Here is a 25,023-nt window from a genome sequence, read left to right as displayed (position 1 = left end):
AAAATCACGGATTCAGACAGTCAGGGTTTTATGTGTCACATATGGTGAAACCAGAGGAGAGGCCAGAAGAAGAAGCTAACTTTCACTTTACCTTGTCAGAGCAGGCGATCAGCAACAAGGTTTATCTAACATATTAACACATCATTAGCTGTTGGACTATGTAGTCAGGCCAAGTTCATGTGAATATTTGCTAAACAAGCAATTTAAATAACTCATGTTGGCTTTAGGAAAGTTTTGATGGACACTTTTAACTACATATATATATATATATATATATATATATATATATGTATGTATAGTAAATATCTCAGGAATCTTGGTTGTGTCTGAAGAGTTTCTCTCTTTTATTCAGCACTTAAACAACATGTCAGACTGTAACAGTGTCACCTCAGATGGAACTGTAATAATATAATGATGTACAATCAGATTTCAGGGTGATCATACTGACATAAAGACCTTTTTCCCTGATTTGGTGAGACAGAATTTGAGCTTTGTTGTACACTGTTACACACAGTATTTATTGATGACATGCAGCAGAGCAGCACACAGTTGGACTGACAGACAATAGACAAGCATTCAAAGAAACATTCACACTGACCTTAAGTCATCCAAAAATATTCTGACAAACTGACTATGCAGCCTGTTTTGAACTTTTGTAAATCTGTTGCTCTGGGCTCAAGTTATAAAGCTTCACCCTATAAAACAGCTGATCAGAGAACACTGTTCATATGAACTTCACAGTGAGTAAGAAAGAGTTAACGACAGTCTGAAAACTACAGCGGCTGAGAGAGATCAAGACACTGAAACTTAGAAAACACAAGCAGACAAAGAAATGAGCTTTACCACTTTGACAAAACAGACATCATGTATATGTTAATATGCTTAAAATATTTCCAGACAGGTTGCATTAGACTCAAGTGGTCATGTAACTTCCTGTTTGAGTGTTGGCATCGTGCACTGGGAGGAAGTAGGGGCTCTTATTGTGAAAAAACACAATCAACAAAGACAACCTGTTGAAGTTTTTCAACACTTACTTCATCGGCAATTGTCGTGTTCAAAACATGCTTTGTGCGCAACAACACTTCCTGTTTCTTCACAATAAGAGCCCCCACTTCCTCCCAGTACATAATGACATGTAAACCTTCAAACAGGAAATTATTTGGCAAACTGAATCTAATGATTAAACACTAAAAGGCATAGGTGAAGCCGGTGTCTTCACAGTGTTAAAACTAACATTATTTTTATACATCTTTATTGTGTAGTTGATGTAATTCATCAGGTTTTTCTGTCCTACACAAATTCATACTGTGCTGAAGTCGCAGCTTGTCTTTCTTTGCTTGTTTCATGTACTTGTAGCACATTTCTTTATGCTGCCACTGCCACATGCTGTCAGGTTGAGAAATTTCTTGACTTGCTTGAGCATAAAGTTAACACAGACAAGTCACAGTGTAATGGCTGTAGGGTAATGACACCATCTGCGTTTAGATTGGTTCCCTATAAACCTCAGCTTCGCTATGCAGTTCTGTCCCAGGAAAATGAGGGCTCGATTTATGGCACAAAAAAAATGCATCAGCCATTGTGAAAACAGGAAGAGGACAGTGCCTTTGTTTCCCCTAGTAGCTATCAGCAGCTATCCCCAGTAACTTAAGAGTAGAAATTTAAGTCCCTCGGAGTGACTAATCACAGTGGAGGAGACAACGTACAGTGGAACAACCGAAGTGGTTTGGAAGTGGCGTGGAAACTGGTAGTTGCTATGCTCTGAGGAAAGAACACAATTCAGTTGTCTTTGCAACTGCAGCACCAGCAATATTATCACTTGATAACACTCGAAGATCTGTTCTTCATCTGTTCCTGTTTTCGGTTTTTAAATCTTTAAGTCTTTACTTTTACAACCTAAAGCAAAAAAGCAAGTGCAGCAAATCGCCCACATATACAAATCTATGAAGGTCTCTCACACATTCTCAACCCATTCTTAAAATAAATACAAAACAAAAGCACAGCATTTTACATCTTAAGGCTGTTTGGGAACTTTGAACATCACAAATGCACAACAGCAAATAAATAGCACTTTTCATACGTAGACACCAGCTACTTGTCAGCATACACAGTAAACACACTGTATTATCACACTGGGCTTTAACGACAGCAGCAGCGGCACAAACAGCAGAACAGTGAATACCTGAACAGGTACAATCAGGGATGTACCGAACCCACCCAAAACATTTTTATGTGAGAAATAAGAGTCTTACTCACCCTTTTAGAGTGAAATAAATCTTTCTGATATTATTTTGTCATTGATGCATCACAGTTGCTATTGGTGTTTTATTCATAAAACTTTTCTGAAAACACAGACTGGATATTTGTTGTGTTTGTTTACCACGAGGATCGACTGCAGACGTGGTCGCAGTTTTTCTTCACTTTGCTCGCTCAGCTTTCAGATTCTAGATTCCAGGTCCAGAGCTTTTTGTTTTTTAGTCCAAGTCTCTGAAGTTTTTTTAGTGGCCGATCAAAGACGTCCAGTCAGGGAAGTTGTCAATCTCTCCGTTCTCATTCAGCTGTCGGTCCCCGTGTGTCAGTGTCAACTTGAAGCGTAAACGCATGTTTCGCTGAGGGAAAGAAAGAAGGATGTCAGACGCACATTGTATCAGTAATTTATGCAAAGGTCAAAGTCCATTTACTTGGCAGTTAACACTATTTTGTAAAGTATTTTAACATCCAATTCAGAACAAACTGTTAATCTGCATCTTTCAGATCATACATACTGTAAGAATATTCTCGACTACATAACATTACAGTTAAATTCTATTAATTAATGTGTAAAGACCAGGAAGTAAAACACGTAAATATGCCGAAATAGTCAACTTATAGCATCTTATTCAGGTTTTATATAAGGATGAGACCCACACTGTAGAAATATGTAATTACAAGTAAAAGATCTGAGTACTTCTTCCACCACTGACACTAAACTAGAGATGTACCGATACCACTTTTTCCTTCCAGATACTGATTCCGATCCCTGAACCTTAGGTATCTGCCAATACCGAGTACCGATCTGATTCCAGCGCGTAAAATAAAAATGGATGGGATATGAATTGTTGTATGTCTCAACTCCTAAAAATGTAAAATATTAAGAAATAAATACATAATAGTAGAATGAATGCCATAAAACTTTTTATTAATTATTATTATCCAGTGTTGACACAGATCAAGACACGGGTTAAAGTGCAGCCACACAATTTGGTAAAAAAGACATTTTAAAGGCTACAGTAGAATGCTTTTTAAACTCCGCTCCTTTTCCGTTTCATTTGCCTGCGTAATGACGTGAGGCATTACGTGGTATCAGATTGGTCATAGGCTGTACTCGCCAATATCCGATACCGCGTTTTAGGCAGTATCAGAGGCATTTCCGATACTGGTATCAGTACAACTCTACACTAAATCAATGACAGTAAAACAACACTGCACCACAATAATGCCAAATAAATAAACAAAAACACACTGAAGAACTTCAGCACTTGTAATAATTCCTATATACAAGTGCTGAAGTTCTTCAGTTTTATGTGCCACAATTTGAGGTGGAAGTTATAGCTGTGTGAAGTTGAAATGTGACTGATGAATGTAAATCGACAAACTCACTTTCTGAGGGTTAGCCAACAGGATGACCTGGGAGATGGCAGGTGGAGGCAGGAGAGGGTTGTAAGGAGGTAGGTGTGTCCCCGAGGCAGGCTGAAGTTTCACTGACATGGTCTGCAGGAGAGGTAATAAACTGACTATTAACTAAATATTTAACTCATTAATGGAAAACAGGTCAGTCACACATCGACAGTGCAGCATGAGAATGAGTTAAATCTCTACCACTGTCTGGTAGACGTGACACTCACTCACACTTTATTTTAAAACCCATGTATATTATTTCGACAAGAGATTCGGATAATGTTTTCAGAGTTTTTTACCTTTGGAACAGCAGCTTGAAACAGGAAGTCTTTCACACCAAGGGCAGATGTGTTAACTGTGGAGATGACGACCACAGCGATGCCTGGATGACCCGGCGGAGAATCTTTTGCAAAATGGAGGGAAACGTGGACGCCGCCCTGATCGTATAAAGTGATCGGCTCAAGGTTACCTTCCACAAATTAGACAACAACAGACATTAAGGCAGGATATCCAGTAGGCGAGAGTAGTACAGTACTATGAAACAGAAAGTTAACGAGCTGTTTCTCCACATAAACATACTGGATTTGATGGTCTCCACTGGAACAAAGATGTTCTTCAGTAGTTGCGGGGGACACGAGCTCTCCTCTAGTTTAACTGGAGATCCCGACACATCACCGAGCTGTTTGTGTGCTTCGGACAGTGATCCTGACTCTGTGAAGCGCTGATTGTGAGGGAGCGACCTTATCAAAGAAAATCAGTAATTTTAGAAATAATAAGAGCAGTAAATGAAGCCAGAGAACATCTCCATACAGTCATAATGCGCAATAAAATGTTTTATACAAAATCTGTTGAATATATTGCAAAAATGTCTTGTGTGTTCCCATAATGCAACAACACATTGAGCCTCGCTGATGATGGATTTTTAAGGCTGAAAGCAACACTTAAAAATAACTTCAGGAATAAAACTATAACAAATACATGCTTCTTTTTTTTTTTTTTACATAAGCGCACAACACAAACAAAAGTAAAATGATAAGGATACATATGAGTTTCTACAGTTAAACAATAAACTTAAGATAGCAGTAAATCTTTAACAGTAAACCTTTTGAAAATGCAACAATTTTAAATAAACATCAACAAAAAACTAAACTAAACTGAACAAAAATGTGTCATAGATACAGAAAACAGCTGGCAATTTCGTTACAGTTTACTGTGCTGCAATTTCTTTTTGCATATCCACCAACACACAACAGCAGGCTGATATTACCAGTGTGGCTCCGTCACAGACTGATTTTCTTTTAAATGTTCTTTGGGCAGTCCTTCTGTTTTCAAATTTATTTATCTTAACGATTTATTTCATGGTAAATAATGTATTTGTAAGCATTTACACCCAGAGTATGATCACTATCTATCACTATCTCCAAGCAGTTGTGGACCCAGACCCAGAGTGAGTCTGGGTGAGATGGAGGCAGGTATCTAGAAGACATGAGGCTCTGTGATAACCTTATCTTCTGCCTTCTGCTAAGAAGTGGTGAATTTACAGCTCACGGCAGCTTCATACGATACAGTTCCTGGCTTATATTTAGAATCTGCAAAAAACGTTGCACATTTCTGATCTGTCCTTAGCATAGTTAGCGTGCATTACCTAGGGGGGTTAACTTGGCTTGTTTCTGTATAATGTGAACGTCTCTGTCACCCTGACCATCCTGTAAAACCCTGTTCAAAAAACTAGCTGGTCAACAAAGTGTTGCTTTGTAGTCTATATGAAGAAAAAGAACCAAATAGTCGAATCTTTATGTTGAAAATCCAAATCTGATTCGACTGACTAAGTTCGGAGTCAGTTACAGTCCTATATGCCACATTCAAAGCACTGTTTACAGTGTTTTCTTTCTTTTCTCCATCCTTACCAGATGTTAGTCCCATTAGATGTAGTGCTGCTGCCCCCACATCCACGGGCTCTCAACACAAAGTCTCTCCCTCCATTCTGCTCAGCGTTCCTTGTCTGAAACTCTCCATTAAGCTAACAAGAGAATAGTGTGTGTTAAACAATCTTCCAAATAAAATCACCTTTAAACCTTTATCTTTGACTTCATATCCAAGCCTCACCTGCAGCAGATCTTCATAATACGACCTCGACGTCTCTTGAGTCTGTTTTGAGACCAGGTTATCAAACTCTGTAATCACAGGACAGAGCATCATTAGGAAACATGTTCATCACTCTCACAGAGAGCAAACTAGAAAATAGGTACCAAAGAAGGCCTACCTAATTCATTTAAGTCCTGCTCAGCCACTGAGTGGAAGGTACTTTCCAGGAGAGAGGATTCAAAGAACAGTGGTGAATCGGCTTTTCTCTGTGTCTGTGGAGAGTCCAGTGCTGACAGGTCGATGAGGTGGTAGCTTTTAATCTCTCTGGGACTTTTTGGAGCTGGAGGAGCAAGTAAAAACAGGATCAAACACAAGCAGAGCAGAGCAGAGCCAAACACAAGGTCAAGGTGTTTCCCACAGGGATGCTAAAGTGTACAAAATAAAGCCTACCGTTGTTTTGACCCTCCATTTCTTCCTCACTCCTGCTTCTCTCTCTTCCACCGTTACACTCTGTCTTCCCCACCCGGTCTTTGTAGGTGTTTACTACAAATGTAAGCTCGTCGTTAGCTGCCAGGATCTGTGCCAGAGCTGCGTCGTCGTCCATCGTGTCACTGGCCAGGCGGAACAAGCTGGGCCTCAGCCGATCGCAGCGCTCGAACAGGGCCTGCAGCGGGAATGGATAAAATGTTGCATTATACCTCCACACAAAGACGTCCTCCTCCTCTGAGAAAATATCTGGAGGTTTGTTGGGACCAAACATCACTTTCATGTCTTAAACTTTGAGCTCTGGTTTTGTGAACATATGTTGAAAAAGTACTCATGATGCAGACAGCACCCACTAAACACAATCTCTCTCTATGTTTAGCAGTGATGTTCTCTTTATGAGAACGAGAACAGCTGCACTAAAAGGGAATCAAAGGGTTCATCCCAATATCCCTCCTCCGTCCTCTATCCTCGATCACTCGACCTAGAAACTGATTGACATCAGCCATCTTGAAGGACGACTCAATTCATTACCTGGCTTGGAGGAGTCGAGGAGAGAGGAGGCTTTCAGAGGAGAGGGAAGCAAGGATACACGAGTGCAGCCTTCGCATAAGTCTTTTACCGTCCGACCCCCCCTTCATACTCGAGTGAAGACAGATACGAGATTAAACTCGAGTGTATCACTCCCAAGTTTTAGATTTTATTTGTTGTCTAATTCACCATCTAGTTAAAACTATAGTTAAAAAAGAGTTTTCTCTTCATAATTAGGTGGTATGTCTGAGAGTCACTCTGCAGTTACATCTCCACAACACTAGTGGGCAGCGGAGGTTTCTGTGAAGTGCTATAAAGTTTTGTTGATTCAAAACACACACTAAACACACATTAAACATGGCTTAATAGAGACAATTTGAAAAACAAGTACATAAATCAGCTTCACTGTAACTCGCAGCATTCACAGACAAACACTTGTCTTTATCTAGACACATTTACCCCACAAATACAACATGCTAACGTTATTAGCACAAGCTAATTCCAGTGCATCCATGGCAACGCCCCCCAGTACCTCAAAGAACTCCTCACCCCCCAGACCTCAGCACGCTCACTCCGCTCCACCAACAGCCACAGACTTCTCCCCCCAAGGACTAAGAGCCGCGCACTGGGAGATCGAGCCTTCTGCTCCTCGACTGTGGAACACCCTCCCAGAACACCTGAGGGTTCCACAGTCAACTGATTGTTTTAAAAAGGGCCTTAAAACATACCTTTTTAAAAAATCTTTTAATCTGTAATTTTTGCTCGTGTTACTTTGATAACTGCTTTTAACTCGTTTTAACTTATTTTTTCTTTTCTTGCTGTTGTAGCACTTTGAGATTTTTCGTTAAATATAGTGCGTTACAAATAAAATGTTTTATTATTATTATTATTATTATTATTATTATTAAGCCTACTGCATTTTACATTGTCTAAGTTAGCCTAGCAACTAGCGATTTTTCCGACAACAGCAACATTAAACAAAGGTAACAGCACACAGTTTGGCTCCATTACAACTCACAAGATTCACTGACAAAACAGCTGTCATACTGGATTCAGAGTCCAGAGTGCTAACCATTACACTATGAGACCTCCGCATTGACTGTAATGTTGTTTCTGGCATCATATCACTAAACATGAGGGCATATAACAACAGCACTGATGGGGAGGTTATCAGGAGCACCGTGGAGGCTGCTGCTCCAGTACAAGGAACATTTTGGTTTGAAGTAGTGATGTGACGTTCGCGAACGAGCCGAGTCTTTGAACCAGCTCTTTGAAGTGAACGAGTGAACTGGCTCTTTAGAGTGAACGAGCCAGTTCCTAATTCACGTTGTGTTGATGACCCCCCTCGGTTAGAAATGAAAGGTAGGAAGCTAACCCACTATCAGCACTTGCTTGTATTTGCAGGCTTGTTGTTTATAAAGGGCGTTGCTATGGCTACACCAAACTTTATATGTGCAGGGTCTATTCTGGGTCCACGTTACAATATCCAGATCATGTGATGTGATAAATCAGCAATGCGATTCTTCGTTGAACCCACTAACACCCGCCCTCCACACATACACACAGCAATAACCCCCCCCCAAAAAAAGGATAAACGAACTGCATCTTTGAACCAGCTCTTCAAAGTGAACGAGAGCCAAAGAACCGGCCCTCACAAGTGAACGAGAAATCCCATCACTAGTTTGAAGTGACATAAACGCTCACTTTACTTCCCCACTATCGTCTTACAAGCTCTGCCTCCAGTGAAAAACAGCAACTGTCAGAAGTGGGATTCGAACCCACGCCTCCAGGGGAGACTGCGACCTGAACGCAGCGCCTTAGACCGCTCGGCCATCCTGACTGTCTACTCAGTAATATTTCTATTAAAAATGATTTTACCCTAAGTGTGACCAGCAATAGTCTACTGTTGAATAATCTAGATAAACTAGAATCGCCTCACAGTTGTATGCCTTCACCAACCAGTAAATATGCAGTTGCAGTTGAAATCCATGTGTGTACATAGAAAGACACCTACTGAAGGTCAAATCTAGGCTAAATTATGTGACACAGTGGAAGATTTTAAGACATTTAGATTAAATATAACAGCATATACTACATTTCAATGTAAAGCAGGTTCTAATTGCGACTTTTGACCTGCTGGTTTTATATTGTCACAGAGAAGTTGGACGCTGAGAGAAACACATTAGCCAGTAGAGGGCGATAGAGGACCAACAATCACAGGACGTCCACAGGGATCCCAAAAACCATCTAGCTTTTAGTAGTCAGTCCTGGACAGCTGGTTGATTGTCTGTCTGTCTGTATCATGTCCAACGTACCTTCTCGTCATCACTCGGCTGTAGCGAGGTTCCAGTGATCGTGTGCTGGTCCAGCAGCTCTCTGAGCTGTTTGGTGCTGCTCTCCACCTCCTGCAGAGTAGATTCACGCTTTGACAATTTCTCTGCCTTCTCTTGCTCCTGAAACACAAACACACACACACACACACACACACAAACATAAAAAAAAATAATCTCAAGCTCATACGATTACAAATGCACACATGCAAAGATGACCATCCCCACCAGCAGCACTCCTCACCTCTTTGATGGTGCTTTTAATGAGCCTGTTGGCAGTCTCTAGGTCTTCAGGACGGCCGCTTTTCAGTAGTCTGGCTAACAGCTGATGATACGGAAACACATTTTTAGCAGGATCAAAGTTAATGTTACATTAGCAGATATGAAATACAAACACACACTCACCTTGGCCTTGTCCTCCTGGTCAAAAACAGAATCTGTGGTTCTTTGTGCTGGAGGTGCCATTATGATTGTGTCTGGTAGTTTAGGGTCTTTCTTCACAATACCTGAAAGAACAAAATGAAGGGTGAGGTTGTTTTATTTTTGAGAGGAAATAATACTACGCATCACATTACAATTGCAGTACATTATACTTACATAATATCTGTAAATGTGAGTTATTAAAGTTTTACTCCGGCTACGTAGGACTTTTAAGAGTGCATGTTGCATTCAGACCTTGTTTCTTGAGCATGCTGTAGGCCTCCTGAATCTTGGGTTCCTCTTTAAGCCAAAGAGTCCAGCCGTAGAGGACCTCCGTCACTCTGTCTTTGACCTTCTGTGGAGTCCACGCGCCAAAGTACTGCTCAGAAAAGATTAACCAGGTCAGTCACATCAGAGTCGTTCTTCAGAAAGCAACTTTTAGTCTATTATTCTTTTAGCTCTGAGGTTACAACAGATTTAAATAACTTCCTTGTTCTCATATCAGACTGTGCACTAGGTAAATTAAGTTTCGTTCTATTAAGTTTATTTGTAAAATTCAAATACTACCACACTTGATGTCATATTGATTCTATTTACTTGGATAATTCTAGTTTTCTCTGTCAGATTCTTAGACGATATCGGCCCCTCTCCTGTATTTAGTTCATATTTATTGTAACTCTTTTAATAAAATCATTAATCATATGTTTTTGATAGGCCTAACAGGTCTTGTAATTTGCTGTTGTAGCATAATCATCCATCTTTTGACGTTTACAGCATGTTCCTATTGTTCGATGTTTACCTGTTTGGTTCCATTATCTATCTATTATATTTGTATCTAGTTGGTTAAGCCCTGTATAGGTTTTTATATGACACATATCTATGTAGTTTATCTTAGAATATTTGTAAACGTACTATTGTTTAGTTTGATCGATAGCCTGCAGGATTTGTTTTGGTTCTTTAACAAATCATTTTGATTAAAATTGGTGTTTGGAGCTGTAGCTTTGCTATTGTGGTTGCTGCCTTGTTCATTTTCTTAACACCTGTTTTCTATATTCCTATTGGCTTTTAAAATAGTTCTCAAAACTGTTTTTATTCAAGAGCTCATCTGAATTAGGGCTGGGTGATATGGCCTATAAATAATGGTTGTATTGCAGTACACGATATACAGTCCAGGCCAAAAGTTTGGACACACCTTCTCATTCAATGCGTTTTCTTTATTTTCATGACTATTTACATTGTAGATTCTCACTGAAGGCATCAAAACTATGAATGAACACATGTGGAGTTATGTACTTAAAAAAAAAGGTGAAATAACTGAAAACATGTTTTATATTCTAGTTTCTTCAAAATAGCCACCCTTTGCTCTGATTACTGCTTTGCACACTCTTGGCATTCTCTCCATGAGCTTCAAGAGGTAGTCACCTGAAATGGTTTCCACTTCACAGGTGTGCCTTATCAGGGTTAATTAGTGGAATTTCTTGCTTTATCAATGGGGTTGGGACCATCAGTTGTGTTGTGCAGAAGTCAGGTTAATACACAGCCAACAGCCCTATTGGACAACTGTTAAAATTCATATTATGGCAAGAACCAATCAGCTAACTAAAGAAAAACAAGTGGCCATCATTACTTTAAGAAATGAAGGTCAGTCAGTCCGGAAAATTGCAAAAACTTTAAATGTGTCCCCAAGTGGAGTCGCAAAAACCATCAAGCGCTACAATGAAACTGGCACACATGAGGACCGACCCAGGAAAGGAAGACCAAGAGTCACCTCTGCTTCTGAGGATAAGTTCATCCGAGTCACCAGCCTCAGAAATCGCAAGTTAACAGCAGCTCAGATCAGAGACCAGATGAATGCCACACAGAGTTCTAGCAGCAGACCCATCTCTAGAACAACTGTTAAGAGGAGACTGCGCCAATCAGGCCTTCATGGTCAAATAGCTGCTAGGAAACCACTGCTAAGGAGAGGCAACAAGCAGAAGAGATTTGTTTGGGCCAAGAAACACAAGGAATGGACATTAGACCAGTGGAAATCTGTGCTTTGGTCTGATGAGTCCAAATTTGAGATCTTTGGTTCCAACCGCCGTGTCTTTGTGAGACGCAGAAAAGGTGAACGGATGGATTCCACATGCCTGGTTCCCACTGTGAAGCATGGAGGAGGAGGTGTGATGTTGTGGGGGTGTTTTGCTGGTGACACTGTTGGGGATTTATTCAAAATTGAAGGCACACTGAACCAGCATGGCTACCACAGCATCCTGCAGCGACATGCCATCCCATCCGGTTTGCGTTTAGTTGGACGATCATTTATTTTTCAACAGGACAATGACCCCAAACACACCTCCAGGCTGTGTAAGGGCTATTTGACCAAGAAGGAGAGTGATGGAGTGCTGCGGCAGATGACCTGGCCTCCACAGTCACTGGACCTGAACCCAATCGAGATGGTTTGGGGTGAGCTGGACCGCAGAGTGAAGGCAAAGGGGCCAACAAGTGCTAAACACCTCTGGGAACTCCTTCAAGACTGTTGGAAAACCATTTCAGGTGACTACCTCTTGAAGCTCATGGAGAGAATGCCAAGAGTGTGCAAAGCAGTAATCAGAGCAAAGGGTGGCTATTTTGAAGAAACTAGAATATAAAACATGTTTTCAGTTATTTCACCTTTTTTTGTTAAGTACATAACTCCACATGTGTTCATTCATAGTTTTGATGCCTTCAGTGAGAATCTACAATGTAAATAGTCATGAAAATAAAGAAAACGCATTGAATGAGAAGGTGTGTCCAAACTTTTGGCCTGTACTGTATATTTTGATATTTTTAGAATCTCCTTGAAATACTGTAAACTACTGAAATACTAAACTACTGAATAAACTACAGTTGCAATACAGCTACATAAGTAGCTACTGTTACATAATAAAGTTATAGTACTGTTGTAATAATTAATAAAGCCCTGTTATATTAAAGTTAAATAAAGTCCTGTTATCATAATGTCAGAAAAAAGTATTGTTATAAAGTTAACTATAGTATTGTTGTAATGACAATATGATGGCAATGAAACAATGAAATGGGGTCGGTACATGCACCAGAACATTCTCAATGGATCCCTTTGTATTTCCCGTTGGAATGATTTGCAGTGTATGTGAATCAGCTGACAGGAAGTAAACATGGACCCAAGCTGTTGCCTAGCAGTGACATTACAGTGAGAGAGCCTAAAGGAAGCTAAGGAGACCTGTCTCTCTCTGGTTACCTTTGGTGTTAGGAGTTTGATAAGCTCATTGAGAAAGCGAAACTTGGCGGCCTCTTTGTGAAACCTCTTCCCACAGTTGTTCATACATGCCTCGAGAACCTGGGAAGCACCAAGTCAGAATGAATCATCACCAACAGAAGCTTTTACAAGTGAAACTGAAAGAAAACAACAAAGTATCCTCCTCTTGCACAATAGAAAAGGGAGAGAGAACAGATTTGTCACGGTCTGTTTTGCGGTTATGACCTTTAAATGTCACATGACATGAGTCACATGAACCTTGATGACCTTTGCTAAATTACATTTTATAGTGAAAGACTGCAGCTCGTGCAGCGTGTGCTGTCACAGCAGATTCAAAAAACAGACTAAATCCCTTGTGTCACTGTCATGTCATGGCCATGTGATGAAAGTTAGTCACAGATATTCTTCACAGGAGCGCCCTCTCCCAGGGTTAGAGCTGTCCCCTAATAATTGACCAAACATTAGTCGACCAGAAAAGTCATTAGTCAGCAAGATTTCATTGGTCGCAGGGAAAAAAAAGTGAACTCTATTAGGAACTGCGCCTTGTCAAAATGAATCAAAACCTATATAACTGGACCGTGTGGGAATTTGATTTGAAAGGACAGATACAGGAAGTGGTCATGCTCAGCAGTCAGACGGAAGTCACGTTAATTTACAGGACTGGTACCTGCGGTTATTACACAGGCTAGTTAATAACATGTCAGGCAGGAAATCCAAAGTGTGGGATCATTTTGAGAAGGTGAAGGACGAACCCAAGCTGATATGTAAACTCTGCAGGCAAACATTTGCCTATCATTTGTCGACAACAAACATGACGTATCGTCTGAAACATGTAAGTAGCTACATGCCCATTAGCCACTTAGCACAATCATTACTGCTTTGCCAACAGCGTCATTAACAGGCGGCTCACTCAGTGTGTGACGTGCACTTGTAGATAAAATATAGGCCTATATTAATGAAGATTCATTAGCACAGTTTTGTGTTTCTCTGTTCAATGTTACTGATACTATTCTTTCTCACACCTTGAACTCAAACCATTGTGTTGCCCCGCCCAAAATATATAATTTAACAATTAAATTAATATCATAAACATGCAGGCGACTAGTCGACTAATGGCCCTAAATGACGACTATTGGTCAACTAGGAAAATTCTTAAACGAGGACAGCCCTACCCAGGGTTAAACAAAGACATCTGTCTGTACCTGTAGAGTTAAAATGATAAATGCAGAGTAAAACCCCAAATAAATTGCATTAAATAAAAAACAGATGTACACTGTATGTCTACATACATACCAAACTAGACAGAAAATACTTAATGAAGAACAACTGACTAGTTAAAGGATAAAAACTCCTTTTTAAATAAAAAGCATGCTTGTGGGAACTTCACAGATAAATATTACTATTGTACAACAAATAAAATCAGCTGTGTGTCATATTTAGAGATGAAGAACGTGATTGCTTACAGTGAGAGCCTGCAGAGCCTCTTTCTCCTGTGGTGACTGAATTTTATGGGCAAGAAGGCGAACAGCTACCTGTGGACTGAAAGCAGAAAATTACGATTTAAATCACATTAAAATGCCTGATTACACCATGACCTTATAACATGTTGTGCCAACATTCAAAAGACGCACTGTTCACATAGCTTCCACCCATCGCCATGCTTCAGTAAAGCTGACAGACAAGGATAAAAACCTGAAAACTTTTACTTTTCTATCCGTGTTTGCTTTTAGTTTACATTCCACTACATTCAGACATTATAACACATTAGTTTAGAAAATAAGAAAAGGGTCAAAAGGGAAAAAGGTGCTGCAAAGTTCCTCCTTCCTCTTACAAGATGATGTTACTGAGAAGGTGATCGCAACATGGATGTGAAGCAACTCTTTCACAAACACCACGATTGCATTAAAGGAACTTCTGGAAGCAACTGACCTCGTCTGAAAACTTCAGCTCAGGTTCAGAGCCTAAAGAATGATTTGCAAAGCCATGCAGGACTGTGTGCAAGCACATCACTTAGGTTAAATTAAGAAAAAGACAGTTTTCTGTTTACCCATCAGTCTCCTGATTGACGAGCTGGTAGAAGCCTTGAATGCAGTCCCATCTGTCCTCCTGATTGTTTGGGTCTGTGGCTTGGTCTGGAACAATTACACCAGAGGAGAGGGTTAAAAATCAAAAGAATATGTTCATACTGTGCCACAGTTAAATAAAATACATGCAAAGAAATGATACAATTTAATACAGAGGTGAAAATGGAAGACAGACCTACACAGGGACAAGGAAACAATACCTATGTTGTATTAGGCATACTTGTAGGATGTGGAGAGTAATTACTGTACAATCAAATACTGTGTACTGTATGCAGTGCCTGAGACTTGATACCTTAGTTCTGAACGTGAAGTTGCACAAATTAAAGGCATTATTTATTAATATACCTCTGTTTTAGGTTGATGTATACTTTTTTAAAATTATATTTCAAATTATTTTTTGTATTTTTCTTTTATTTTTTTGCACTTCAGAAAACTCTCCTTTAAAAACCAAGAAGATTAAGATAATTTTATGCTTCTTGAACTTCAAAAAATGTTTTTTCTCTTAAATACCCAGGATGTAATATGCCAGTTAGTTAGAAAAATCTAAGCTTGTGAAATGTTCGTCAGAAGTCCGTTTTTTTTCTTCTTTTTTTTTTCAAGCTGCAGATGCATCTTTTTATCTGTTGCAACCTTTTAAAGTGCACGCTGCAGACAAATGATTTGCAATGAAAGCAAATAAAAGTGTTTCAAAAAAGGAAATCATGTTCTCTTTTATATATTACTAATACCCTTAAATAAAGCTAATAAATAAATTCAGTATTTCTTATCTGATTACTTGATTAATCGCCAGAATAAAAGGTAGAATACTTGATTACTAAAAGAATCTAAAGCTGCAGCGCTAAGTGTATGCAATTTTGTGTAATTGTTTATTCTATAAAATGTGGAAAATCCCTCTCATAATTTCCAAGACCTTTTCAAATTGCTTGTTTTGTCTCACTATTTCCAAAGACTAAAATGTTTTGCTCTCTTACTTAATGACTTAAATGTTAATTGATTACTAATACTGTTATTGATTAATTTTCTGCCTACTAATCGACTAATCGTCTTATCACCTCAGCTCTAAAGAAGTATACTTTCAGTGCCACTTTAACATCCTAAAATATAATCTTTTTTGGGTACCTTTAGACTTTTCTCCACTATCTGCTGAATGGAGTTATACATTCACTGAAAATTCTAATGCTGCACTGATGATGATATTATCATTAAAGGCTGCTGTTTTGGAGTAATAATCGTGTATCTGTAATGGTGAGCCACCTTGAAAACAAGCATTTGACATTATCTGTAAAAATAAGGCAAACAGGATGATGTTTTTTTTTATCCATGCAAGGAATATGAAAGTTAAACTCATCTGAGGGAAACCTACCAAAATGTTGGATGATGTCAAACTGAAACTTAAAATACCAGTATTTAAAGTATAACAGAATAGTTGTACAGAAACAGTGGTTATGTCTTTGTTTTCTTACTTTATGTTGGGGCTTATGCGCTTTGCTGTGTGCTTTTGTTCTTTGGTCTATGTTGTGTTTTATGTTGCACTTTTGTATTGTACATTCTTAATGTTTTAATTCATATGGTTATGTCATTGTTTTATTAATGGTGTTTATGTCTTGCTGTTTTTGCTTATGTGCCTTGCTTTGTGCTTTTGTCTATGGATATATGCTTGCTCTGAGCTTAGTTGCCCTTCTATGGACATGCCATCATTTCTTTTCTTCTTGCCATCTTTTCTTACATAGACATATACCATTAGCCAGCCAAGGACTGCAGGTCAAAAATTAGCCTGTATGGCTTAATCTGTCACATTTACGTGACTTAAGTGATCATGTTAATTAATGTGCACTGTCCCTTTCTACGTAAAATAAACATAAATACATTTTTTTTAATGTAGGTACATTTTAAATGTTTATACTTATTTGTCTATATATTTTAATTTGCAGGTCTTTGACTTGTCACTGTTGCTATTTTTACTTAAACAAATTATCTTAAAACTTCATCCAGCAACTGAGGAAACTATAAAAAAAAAACATCGCGGTGCGCGCGCACAGCACACAACAAACTGCTCGAGCGCTCCCCGAGCACGCGCACGATCAAACCAACAACTTCCTGTTGCAACTTTGTGCAAAACACCAAAGTTATTTAATAAAAGTTATGATAAATCGACACATTCAGAATTTAAACGCAAATATAACGGGTTATTAAGGTAATTAAGTCCAAATGACGACACGAGGCGACCGTTAGTGTTACGTTAGCAAACAAAGCAGCGTCAGTTGGTGCACTAAATGTCATCATGAGGTAGGTAAGCTAGCGTTGTTAAAATAAGCAAACACAAGGAGCTACAGCAACAACATAACTCTTGTTTATTCCCTGTTTACTCACTGAGCCATGAGTCAAAAGTTGCCTGGCTGTCACCGGTCGCCATTGCCGTCCGTCTCCTGCAGGTCCGGAGGTGTTGAGGAGCCGACTTGTGTGCGTCTTTCTGGGGGAAGCGGAGGTGTCAAACTGCCGCCGCCTGTCTGTAGTGGCATGTGACTCTCACGCCCAGTCATACGGTTGTGGTACATCCAACACAAGACAGAAAGTCATGTCACAGCACCAATTTATATTCTCACTGAACCTCCCATGTTTCTCTTTCTTTTTATATTCCCATTTTTGCCCTTCCCTGTTTCTTTGAGTCCTCCACTCTGTTTTTTGCCTCTCTGTGCCAGTCAGTGACTCAGTAATCTCTGCATGTCTTCAGTGTTTACACCAAGGCTGTCCAGGAGGGAGGCAAACTGTCCCACTAGTACTTATTTAAGGGGTCTTTGCTCCATTTAAGGGGGCAATAAACAGTAGGGGAGACTGGGGTCGGTTGTCACATTTTTTACTCTTGTGTGAATTGCTCATCATCAAAACTTCTTTCAACAGCCATTCTTACATTAAATGAAACTTTATGCCTGATTTACACTACACAGCATTTTTGTCTGTTCCAACAGTCACTATAGCCCATTTTACACTGCCACATTTTCGGCGAATGTTGGGACATTTTGCTGGCAGGCTGCGAGCGTTTAGACACACAGAGCCGGATTGGCGAGTTGATCCTAAGTGCCCAATTTTCCGCCATGTAGGGGTAAACATATTGGCAGAACCTTTTTGGTTTAAAAAGAACAAGGCGCCCTTCTGTCATGGGTGGGGCTGTTGATGACTTGTGGGAGGAGCTGTTGATGATGCTGCATGTGCAACCCACTGGTGTCACACGCTGAGCTACACGTTTTGTTACTTGCTCACGCCCCCCATTGCCCCGAAAAAGGCACATTCTGTATAATTAAAAGTAGGCAGGCGGCATTTCGCTGCACTCCCAGATTTTGTTTTTTTACTGCCAATGCTGAACGAAGACTGATTGAGCTTTGATGTAAATTTGCACAATTCCTATTAAAAAGGGCTTCAGTCACATAACACAATAGTGGAGTCATAAAATCGTGCTGTGACTTGGCCGACAGACATGACAGACTACACCAATCATCCCTGGTCGTCTTGCACAACCTGTGTGATGTCATCGGGTTATTCCTGTCCTATTTTTATTATTATCACTATTATTTCAGTCACTGTGGCTGTTCATGTGCCAGCCGAAATGTTATTGTGGTAACGTAAAAATTGCGTCTGTGTTACATTTGAAGTATTGCATGCAAACATGCAAGCTACTGAATCCTCCACAACAAGCTCCTGCAAATGTTTCACAATAAAAGCCTGTTTAGAAAATGAAGGGATTCTCTCAACCAAAGTTATATGGGGCTTTTAATTTGAAACAGACACAGGAAGTGTTGCGTTGGAAATGACACTGCAATGCATTAGCTTTATCAAGGCAAACTGGACCAGATAAAAAGTAAAAATATAAAAATAAAGAGGGAATAATAAATAATGGCCTGTTTATAATGTAATGTTTCAAATGAAGCTAGTAGCCTCTGCAGTTGTGGTGAATAAAAGCTCTGCCACTATTTTTTAATTTTCTTACTTTATATTCTCCATTTTTAAGAAATAACATTGTTTGCTAGCCTGATGCTAATGGCAGTACTCACTGGGTTGACGAAGTGCCTCTGCTGTTTCACACCATAATTTTTTTTAAATCTTTGTGCTCCTACTGGTCAAAGTGACGGCTGTGACGGGAGCAATCGTGATTCGCAAAAGAAAACCAAACATGCTAGACTTTTTGTTGGGACGTCATGAGGCATCCCAGATGGGGCACCGGTTGCCATCTACAGTACTATGACATACTACACAAGATAAAATGATGGATTATCGCATACGATCGCGATCCAAGCCAACACTGTACAACATTGCGTCGGGCTATAAGCAGGCTGATATCGTGTAATGTGTACCTGGCAATAGGTGTTCAGTAGGTGTTGTCTGTGTGCACAGTCATTTTGAAAGAGACTGTATGTAAATGTTAAATGAAAGACATGACGTGGAAAGTCCATGACCAAACATCAATATGTGAAGAGGTCGGAGTGAGAATGTGTTGGTTTGCCATACTGACTGTCTCTCTGAACTGTCACACGAGTGACAACCAACCCCAACTGACCTCTTGACAAACATTTTGAGCTAGCTGCTGCATGGCTGTAGCTTGCTAGCTAAACATCGATCCAAATCTATTACCTTCGAGTTTTTGATAAGTGATGTCAGGCCAACCATTTGACATCAACATAATGTCACAGCGCCCTCTAGTGTGGCTGTAACAAGCACTGTGACAACCAACCCCCGTCTCCCCTAATGACTACTATAACATAATATTGAAATGATGTTACAGCTAATATCAGACATACAGACACATTTTGTTTCTGTATTGTCTATAAAAAGAGAGGGTGAGAAACTACTCCCTTTTTTCATTAGGACTTAGCTGATGAAAGCTAGCTAAAAAAAATCAGGGACTAATAGAACAAGCTGCAGCTTAGGTCTGACTGTCTGGAGATCCTGATAAAGGTGATTAAAATTAGGGCTGTAACTACAGATAATTTTCTACGATTAATGCCACATCGAAGACAAAAATTAGATTAGAGAATAAAGTCATTTTGAGAGAATAAAGTCATTTTGAGGAAAAGTAATTATATTACAAGAATATTGTAATTTTCCAAGAAAAAGGCATAATATTATGTGATTAAACTCTTAAATTTCAGGAATAAAAGTTGCAGATTAAGGTCACTGCAGCAGTTTGTCAGGGACTTAATTCTGGTAATATTAGGACTTTTTTCTCAAAATTACGTCTTTATTCTCGTAAGATTATGACTTTATTCTTAAAATCAAGAATCTTTTTTTTTTAAATTTCTTTTTATTTTCAAATTTAAGCAACAAGATAATAACACAGAACTAGTCAGAACAGTTTTCCCTTCCCTCCTTCGTGCCCCCCTTCAACTTTATCACAGACTTACCTTGCCAGCAATGTCAGGAAGGTTAAATAAAATATTTATATATATATATATGTATATGTAGTCTACATTCCCCCAGCACTACGTTCCCTCTACCATCTAGTAGCTGGACAGGGTCTCAAAGGTCAGGGTCAGAGTCATGTAGTTTGGTAACTGTGTCTGCAGAGTAGACACAGCACCCTTCTCACATAGAAAAAAAATTCTGACACAAACTGAAAAAAGTTTGAAATCTCTGGAGTAACAACATTTTGATGCACAAAGAAATTTATTTCATTGTTTCTGTTAAAGTCTCACCAGGGTGGATGTTAGTAAAGAGCACTGCTCAGGTGTGTCAGACAGAGTCTAACGACTCAGCAGAGTCAGAACTCTCATCTTCCAAATTTAAACACGGCAGAAAGTCACGAGGGACAACATAGTCAGCCATGTTGCTGAGTCCGAACACCACACAGCAGATAATATCAGAGTGGGCAAAGTTCATGTCACAGGCCACATGCCACTCATCAGTTGTTCCGTCATAGCACTGGACATTATAGGAGTCGGAGTAGCCATTGTATCCCCCAACAACAAAGAGCAGTTCATCAAGCATTGCAATGCCGAATGCCCTCTTGGGAAGCAACATGGGCGACACTTCATGCCAGGTGTTGGTCTGGGGGTTGTATGCCTCAGCACTTCGCAGACAGGGGGACCCATCAAAGCCACCAACCTTTGGGAGGAAAAGTAAAATAAAGGGTCAAATGTTTGAAATGATGATACAACCAGTCTGTCGACATCTTTGCAAGAAAGAACACCCGTCCTCAAAGTGTCTTTGAGTGTGTGAATCTAGCTACTGAGCAAATCTTTGAACAGTTTGCGTGTTATGAAAGTATCAGCAGAGATTCGTGTTACTGCGAAGACATGGTCCATATGCAATGACGCCAACTGCACTGCGCTGGCAGCTCATGAGGCTGATCAGTGTCCACTGGTTGGTCTCTGGGCTGTAACATTCAGCTGTTTGCAGGAACTCGTTCCCATTGAAACCACCACAAATGTTAATCTGGGGAGAACCAGAAGGCCTTTAGTGATTTAACACTTTTCTTGGCTTCAACTGGTAATAAATAACACAGAAATATTTCTACACTGCTGCAAGATAATTAGTGGACTACTGCTGAGATCCAGCATCTAGTGAATCATCTAACTGTCCAACAGACAAATAAACTGAGACGAAACATTAATCGTCCAGTGTTACCATATTGCCTATGAATTGATAAGTGTTAACACTAAATGTTGATTCTAAAAATGAATGTTACATATATATATATGTATACTTTTGTTGTTTTCAGATTGTTTGACTTTAAAATATCAATATTTTCTGGCCTCAAAAATCCAAATTGGATTGGGGGTATTGGATCTATTGCTTGGGGATGGCCATCTTAAAGGCCCTGACACACCAATTTGACGGTCGGCTGTTAGTCAGTGTCATGCTGTCAGGGAGGGTCTGTCTCTAGTTTGTGCAGTGTGTACCGCAACGATGGCACTAGCTGACCGTTGTCTGCCTTTTTTTGGCTGATTCAGCATGTTGAATTGGCAACAAAGACCGAAGAGCCAGACAGTGAATGAAATCACTGTGATTGGCAGTTCAGCTCAGTGCATGAAAAGAGAAACGGGAGTGACAAAGACAAACAAATGGCTAAAGTCTAGGGGATGCAAGGTCAAAACAGACTTGTTATATCAGGTAAGATTATTTTTTTAGCCCTTGAGCTTTTCAGCTTGTACAGTAACTGTTTGTGTTACATGCATGCATGGTAAATATCCTTTGTTCTTTCAACATCAGGTTGTGTTGCTAAGCGCTAACTGGCTAACTAGTGTCTTAAATCTATCCTGTAGGTCTTCCAGTTTCGTTTTTTGAATGATGAATACAGACTACTGGCAGTGGCTGGACAGTGTGGAGGTGCTATGGAGAATTATTTCCTCTCATGCAGGCACACAACGTACAGTACATGCGAGTTGGCCGTTAGCTATAATCTTTGGTGTGTTTAAGTGCAGCTTTTTTTAAACCATCCTCACACAAATGAACTACAGTATGTAATGCCACACACATCTCATAACACCTCTAGGTACACAACATTGTAAAAGCTTCAGATATAGGATGCTGAGGACCTTTTGTCTGACAGTACCCTCTGGCCAATTATTCCACTCACTTCAAAGCAACTGCAAAAAGTCAAGAACTAATTTTTGATCTCGACTTTTATCTAATACTTTGGCAATAAAGCACAGGTAGGCAGTTTAATTTTGGCATCATTGTGCAAAAACCCTCAATAAACTTTGAGTATATCAAATTCAGGTAGTCATAAAGAACACAAGACGTCTACCCCTCTGCTTGGCTCTGTTTTCAGGCTTTACGAAGTCTAGCTTGTGACATGCCATTTTCAGAGGGAGCAGCTGTCAGTCATGTCAACCACTGCTCGTGAAACATATTTGAAACATATTTTAGTGTACTGTTTAGCTGTAAAATGAGAAAGTAAGTGACCCGCTACCATGTTTAAAGCAGTCGAACCAACACAAAGCATGCACCCACAGGCATGAGCAAACTTTCTCATTTTACAGCTAAACAGTACACTAAAATATGTTTCAAATTATTACAACAAACAAATTATATTAATATTTGAGGTGAGAAATAGGCAATTCAGTCACAGAATCCTGTTTTATATTTGATCAATACTGCCTAGTTTGACCACAGTTTATGGAGTCATTGACAGCTGCGTTAGAGACTCCTCAGCTTTAATTGATTGCTTTCATGACTCTTGCAAATGCCGTTAGGAATACTACGGAGCGTGATTTTTTTACATAGATTATCTGCCTCATGCACTGCTGTCAGGATATAGTGACAGTTATAAAAATAAATAACTTTTTGTCATATTTGCTAAAAAAAAAAAAGTTGCCTACTGTAGCTTGAAGCATTATTGCCTTACAGGCTTTGAGTCTGTAAAATTGAGATATAAAATCAAATGTTAAAAAATGTTCCATTATATCATAATACTTTCTATCACTCCCAGCATCTCTTTCACTTCACCCACCTTGTTGTGGAGTGTTGTGCAGCCAGCACAGCTCCTGTGCTTGTGCATGGGTGCATTAAGACTCCATTGGTTAGTCTCGGGCGTGTAGCACTCTGCAGTGTAAAGGTTTGTATGCTCATCACAACCTCCCATGGCATAGATACACCCATTCAGCACAGTGATACTCACACCAAAGCGGCGTTAGTACATGGCTGCCACCTCATGCCAGGTGTTTGAGCTCAGGCTAAACCTGCTTACACTGCTCAAAAGCCACCAACACAGTAGACATCCCCATTGAGGAAGACAGTACCATGATAGCCACGCTCGTGATTGTTTGTCACGTACATCCAGTAGTCAGCGCGGATATCATAAGCCTCAATGCCACTGGTTACATTGCTGCTGCTCCAGCCTCCAATGGCCAACAGGATGGCATTAGGCAGGCGAGGACGGACGAGGGGTTGCAGAAACGAGACAGAGAGGCCGTGTGTGTCCAGATGTAATCTATGGCAACATATTTCAGTGTACTGTTTAGCTGTAAAATGAGAACGTTTGTGACCCAGTCACCATGTTGGATACCGTTGACTGGATCACCAAGCACCGCCCACCAGCCAGACCAACTTTCTCATTTTACAGCTAAAGAGTACACTAAAATATGTTTCCAAAAACATTTGAGGTCTACATTGAAATTAGATGTAGTGATAGAAAGTTATCATACCTTTGACAGGAGTACAGCGATGTGTCTGTTTCGCTCTTCAGGTACATGGGCGTACATGGGCGATCCAACGAAGGAAAACAACCACCTCAAAGTGTTCAATGATGTAGCGGTAGGTCTTGCACTGCAGGTCAGAGTGGAAGCAGATGAAGGTGAACTGAAAGATGCCGATGCAGTTCTCTGGGCAGAGCCGCTCTCCCAGGAAGTTGCAGCAAGTTTGCTCAATGTCCAAAACGTTGAGCTGATCGGCTGCAAGCAGCAGCTCCTGCACATTGCCCTCCGTCACAGACAGATGGTCAGTGTATGCAAACTCAGTGATGAGCTGCATCATGTCAGGAGACAAGCCTGGTATGACAAAGACCTTTTGGTCTGGAGTTGCCCAGTGTTTGAAGAGAGCTCTGTGGGTCAGGATAAAGACACAGCAGAGGATTGAAAATAAAGTGTATTCAGCTTTTTCCTCTTATATTCACACTGGTAACAATTAAAACTTTTCAAAACAGCATCAGGAGTGAAATATGACTGAGATAGAGGGTATTTCCCAGAGATTTAAACCACATTACTAATGAACCTAATGCCTTAGCACACAGGCACAAACATTATAATAGTCTGGATACATTCAGGGTCTTGTTGCAACTTGGCTCAACCAATCACTTAAGTCAAAATAATGATTGAATCACTGATGATGTGGTTCTGTTGGCTTCATCACACCCTGACCTCCAGCATGCTCTGGGGCAGTTTGCAGCCAAGTGTGAAGCCGTCGGGATGAGAGTCAGCACCTCCAAATCTGAGGCCATGGTTCTCTGCCACAAAACGGTGGATTGCCCCCTCGAGGTTGGGAGAGACTTACTGCCTCAAGCGAGGGAGTTCAAGTATCTCAGGGTCTTGTTCATGAGTGAGGGTAGAATGAAGCGTGAGATGGATCGGTGGTTTGGTGCGGCTTCTGCAGTGATGTAGGCGATGCACCAGACTGTCGTGGTGAAGAGGGAGCTGAGCCAGAAAGCAAAGCTTTCAATTTACTGGTCCATCTACGTCCCAACCCTCACCTA

The 25,023-nt window shown here is 40.1% G+C and overlaps 2 protein-coding genes and 1 non-coding gene across 3 annotated transcripts; all 3 read right to left on the bottom strand.

Moving 5' to 3' along the window:
* Positions 1-326: 326 nt before the first annotated feature.
* LOC117255480 (ADP-ribosylation factor-binding protein GGA2-like) lies at positions 327-17,506 on the bottom strand. Its single transcript, XM_033624440.2, has 16 exons — positions 17,214-17,506; positions 14,807-14,891; positions 14,223-14,298; positions 12,742-12,840; positions 9,759-9,882; positions 9,489-9,589; positions 9,328-9,408; positions 9,069-9,206; positions 6,190-6,403; positions 5,918-6,079; positions 5,761-5,828; positions 5,562-5,674; positions 4,234-4,394; positions 3,954-4,123; positions 3,637-3,747; positions 327-2,606 (listed from the first exon to the last, which is right to left on the bottom strand). Exons 1-16 carry the CDS (start codon positions 17,254-17,256, stop codon positions 2,496-2,498), a joined length of 1,857 nt encoding a protein of 618 aa, XP_033480331.2. The 5' UTR covers positions 17,257-17,506; the 3' UTR covers positions 327-2,495.
* On the bottom strand, positions 8,511-8,593 carry trnal-cag (transfer RNA leucine (anticodon CAG)). The gene has a single exon. It is a non-coding gene; the product is annotated as a tRNA-Leu (tRNA).
* A 2,952-nt stretch (positions 17,507-20,458) lies between the features above and the next one.
* On the bottom strand, positions 20,459-24,102 carry LOC117254663 (uncharacterized). The gene is made up of 2 exons (XM_078166136.1): positions 23,981-24,102; positions 20,459-20,936 (listed from the first exon to the last, which is right to left on the bottom strand). Exons 1-2 carry the CDS (start codon positions 24,035-24,037, stop codon positions 20,565-20,567), a joined length of 429 nt encoding a protein of 142 aa, XP_078022262.1. The 5' UTR covers positions 24,038-24,102; the 3' UTR covers positions 20,459-20,564.
* Positions 24,103-25,023: the final 921 nt, after the last annotated feature.

This window comes from Epinephelus lanceolatus, chromosome 3, assembly GCF_041903045.1.
Source record: "Epinephelus lanceolatus isolate andai-2023 chromosome 3, ASM4190304v1, whole genome shotgun sequence".
In the NCBI taxonomy this organism is placed as follows: Eukaryota; Metazoa; Chordata; class Actinopteri; order Perciformes; family Serranidae; genus Epinephelus; species Epinephelus lanceolatus.
Note: the sequence above shows the minus strand (reverse complement) of the source record. Positions and strands in the feature narration are given on the sequence as shown.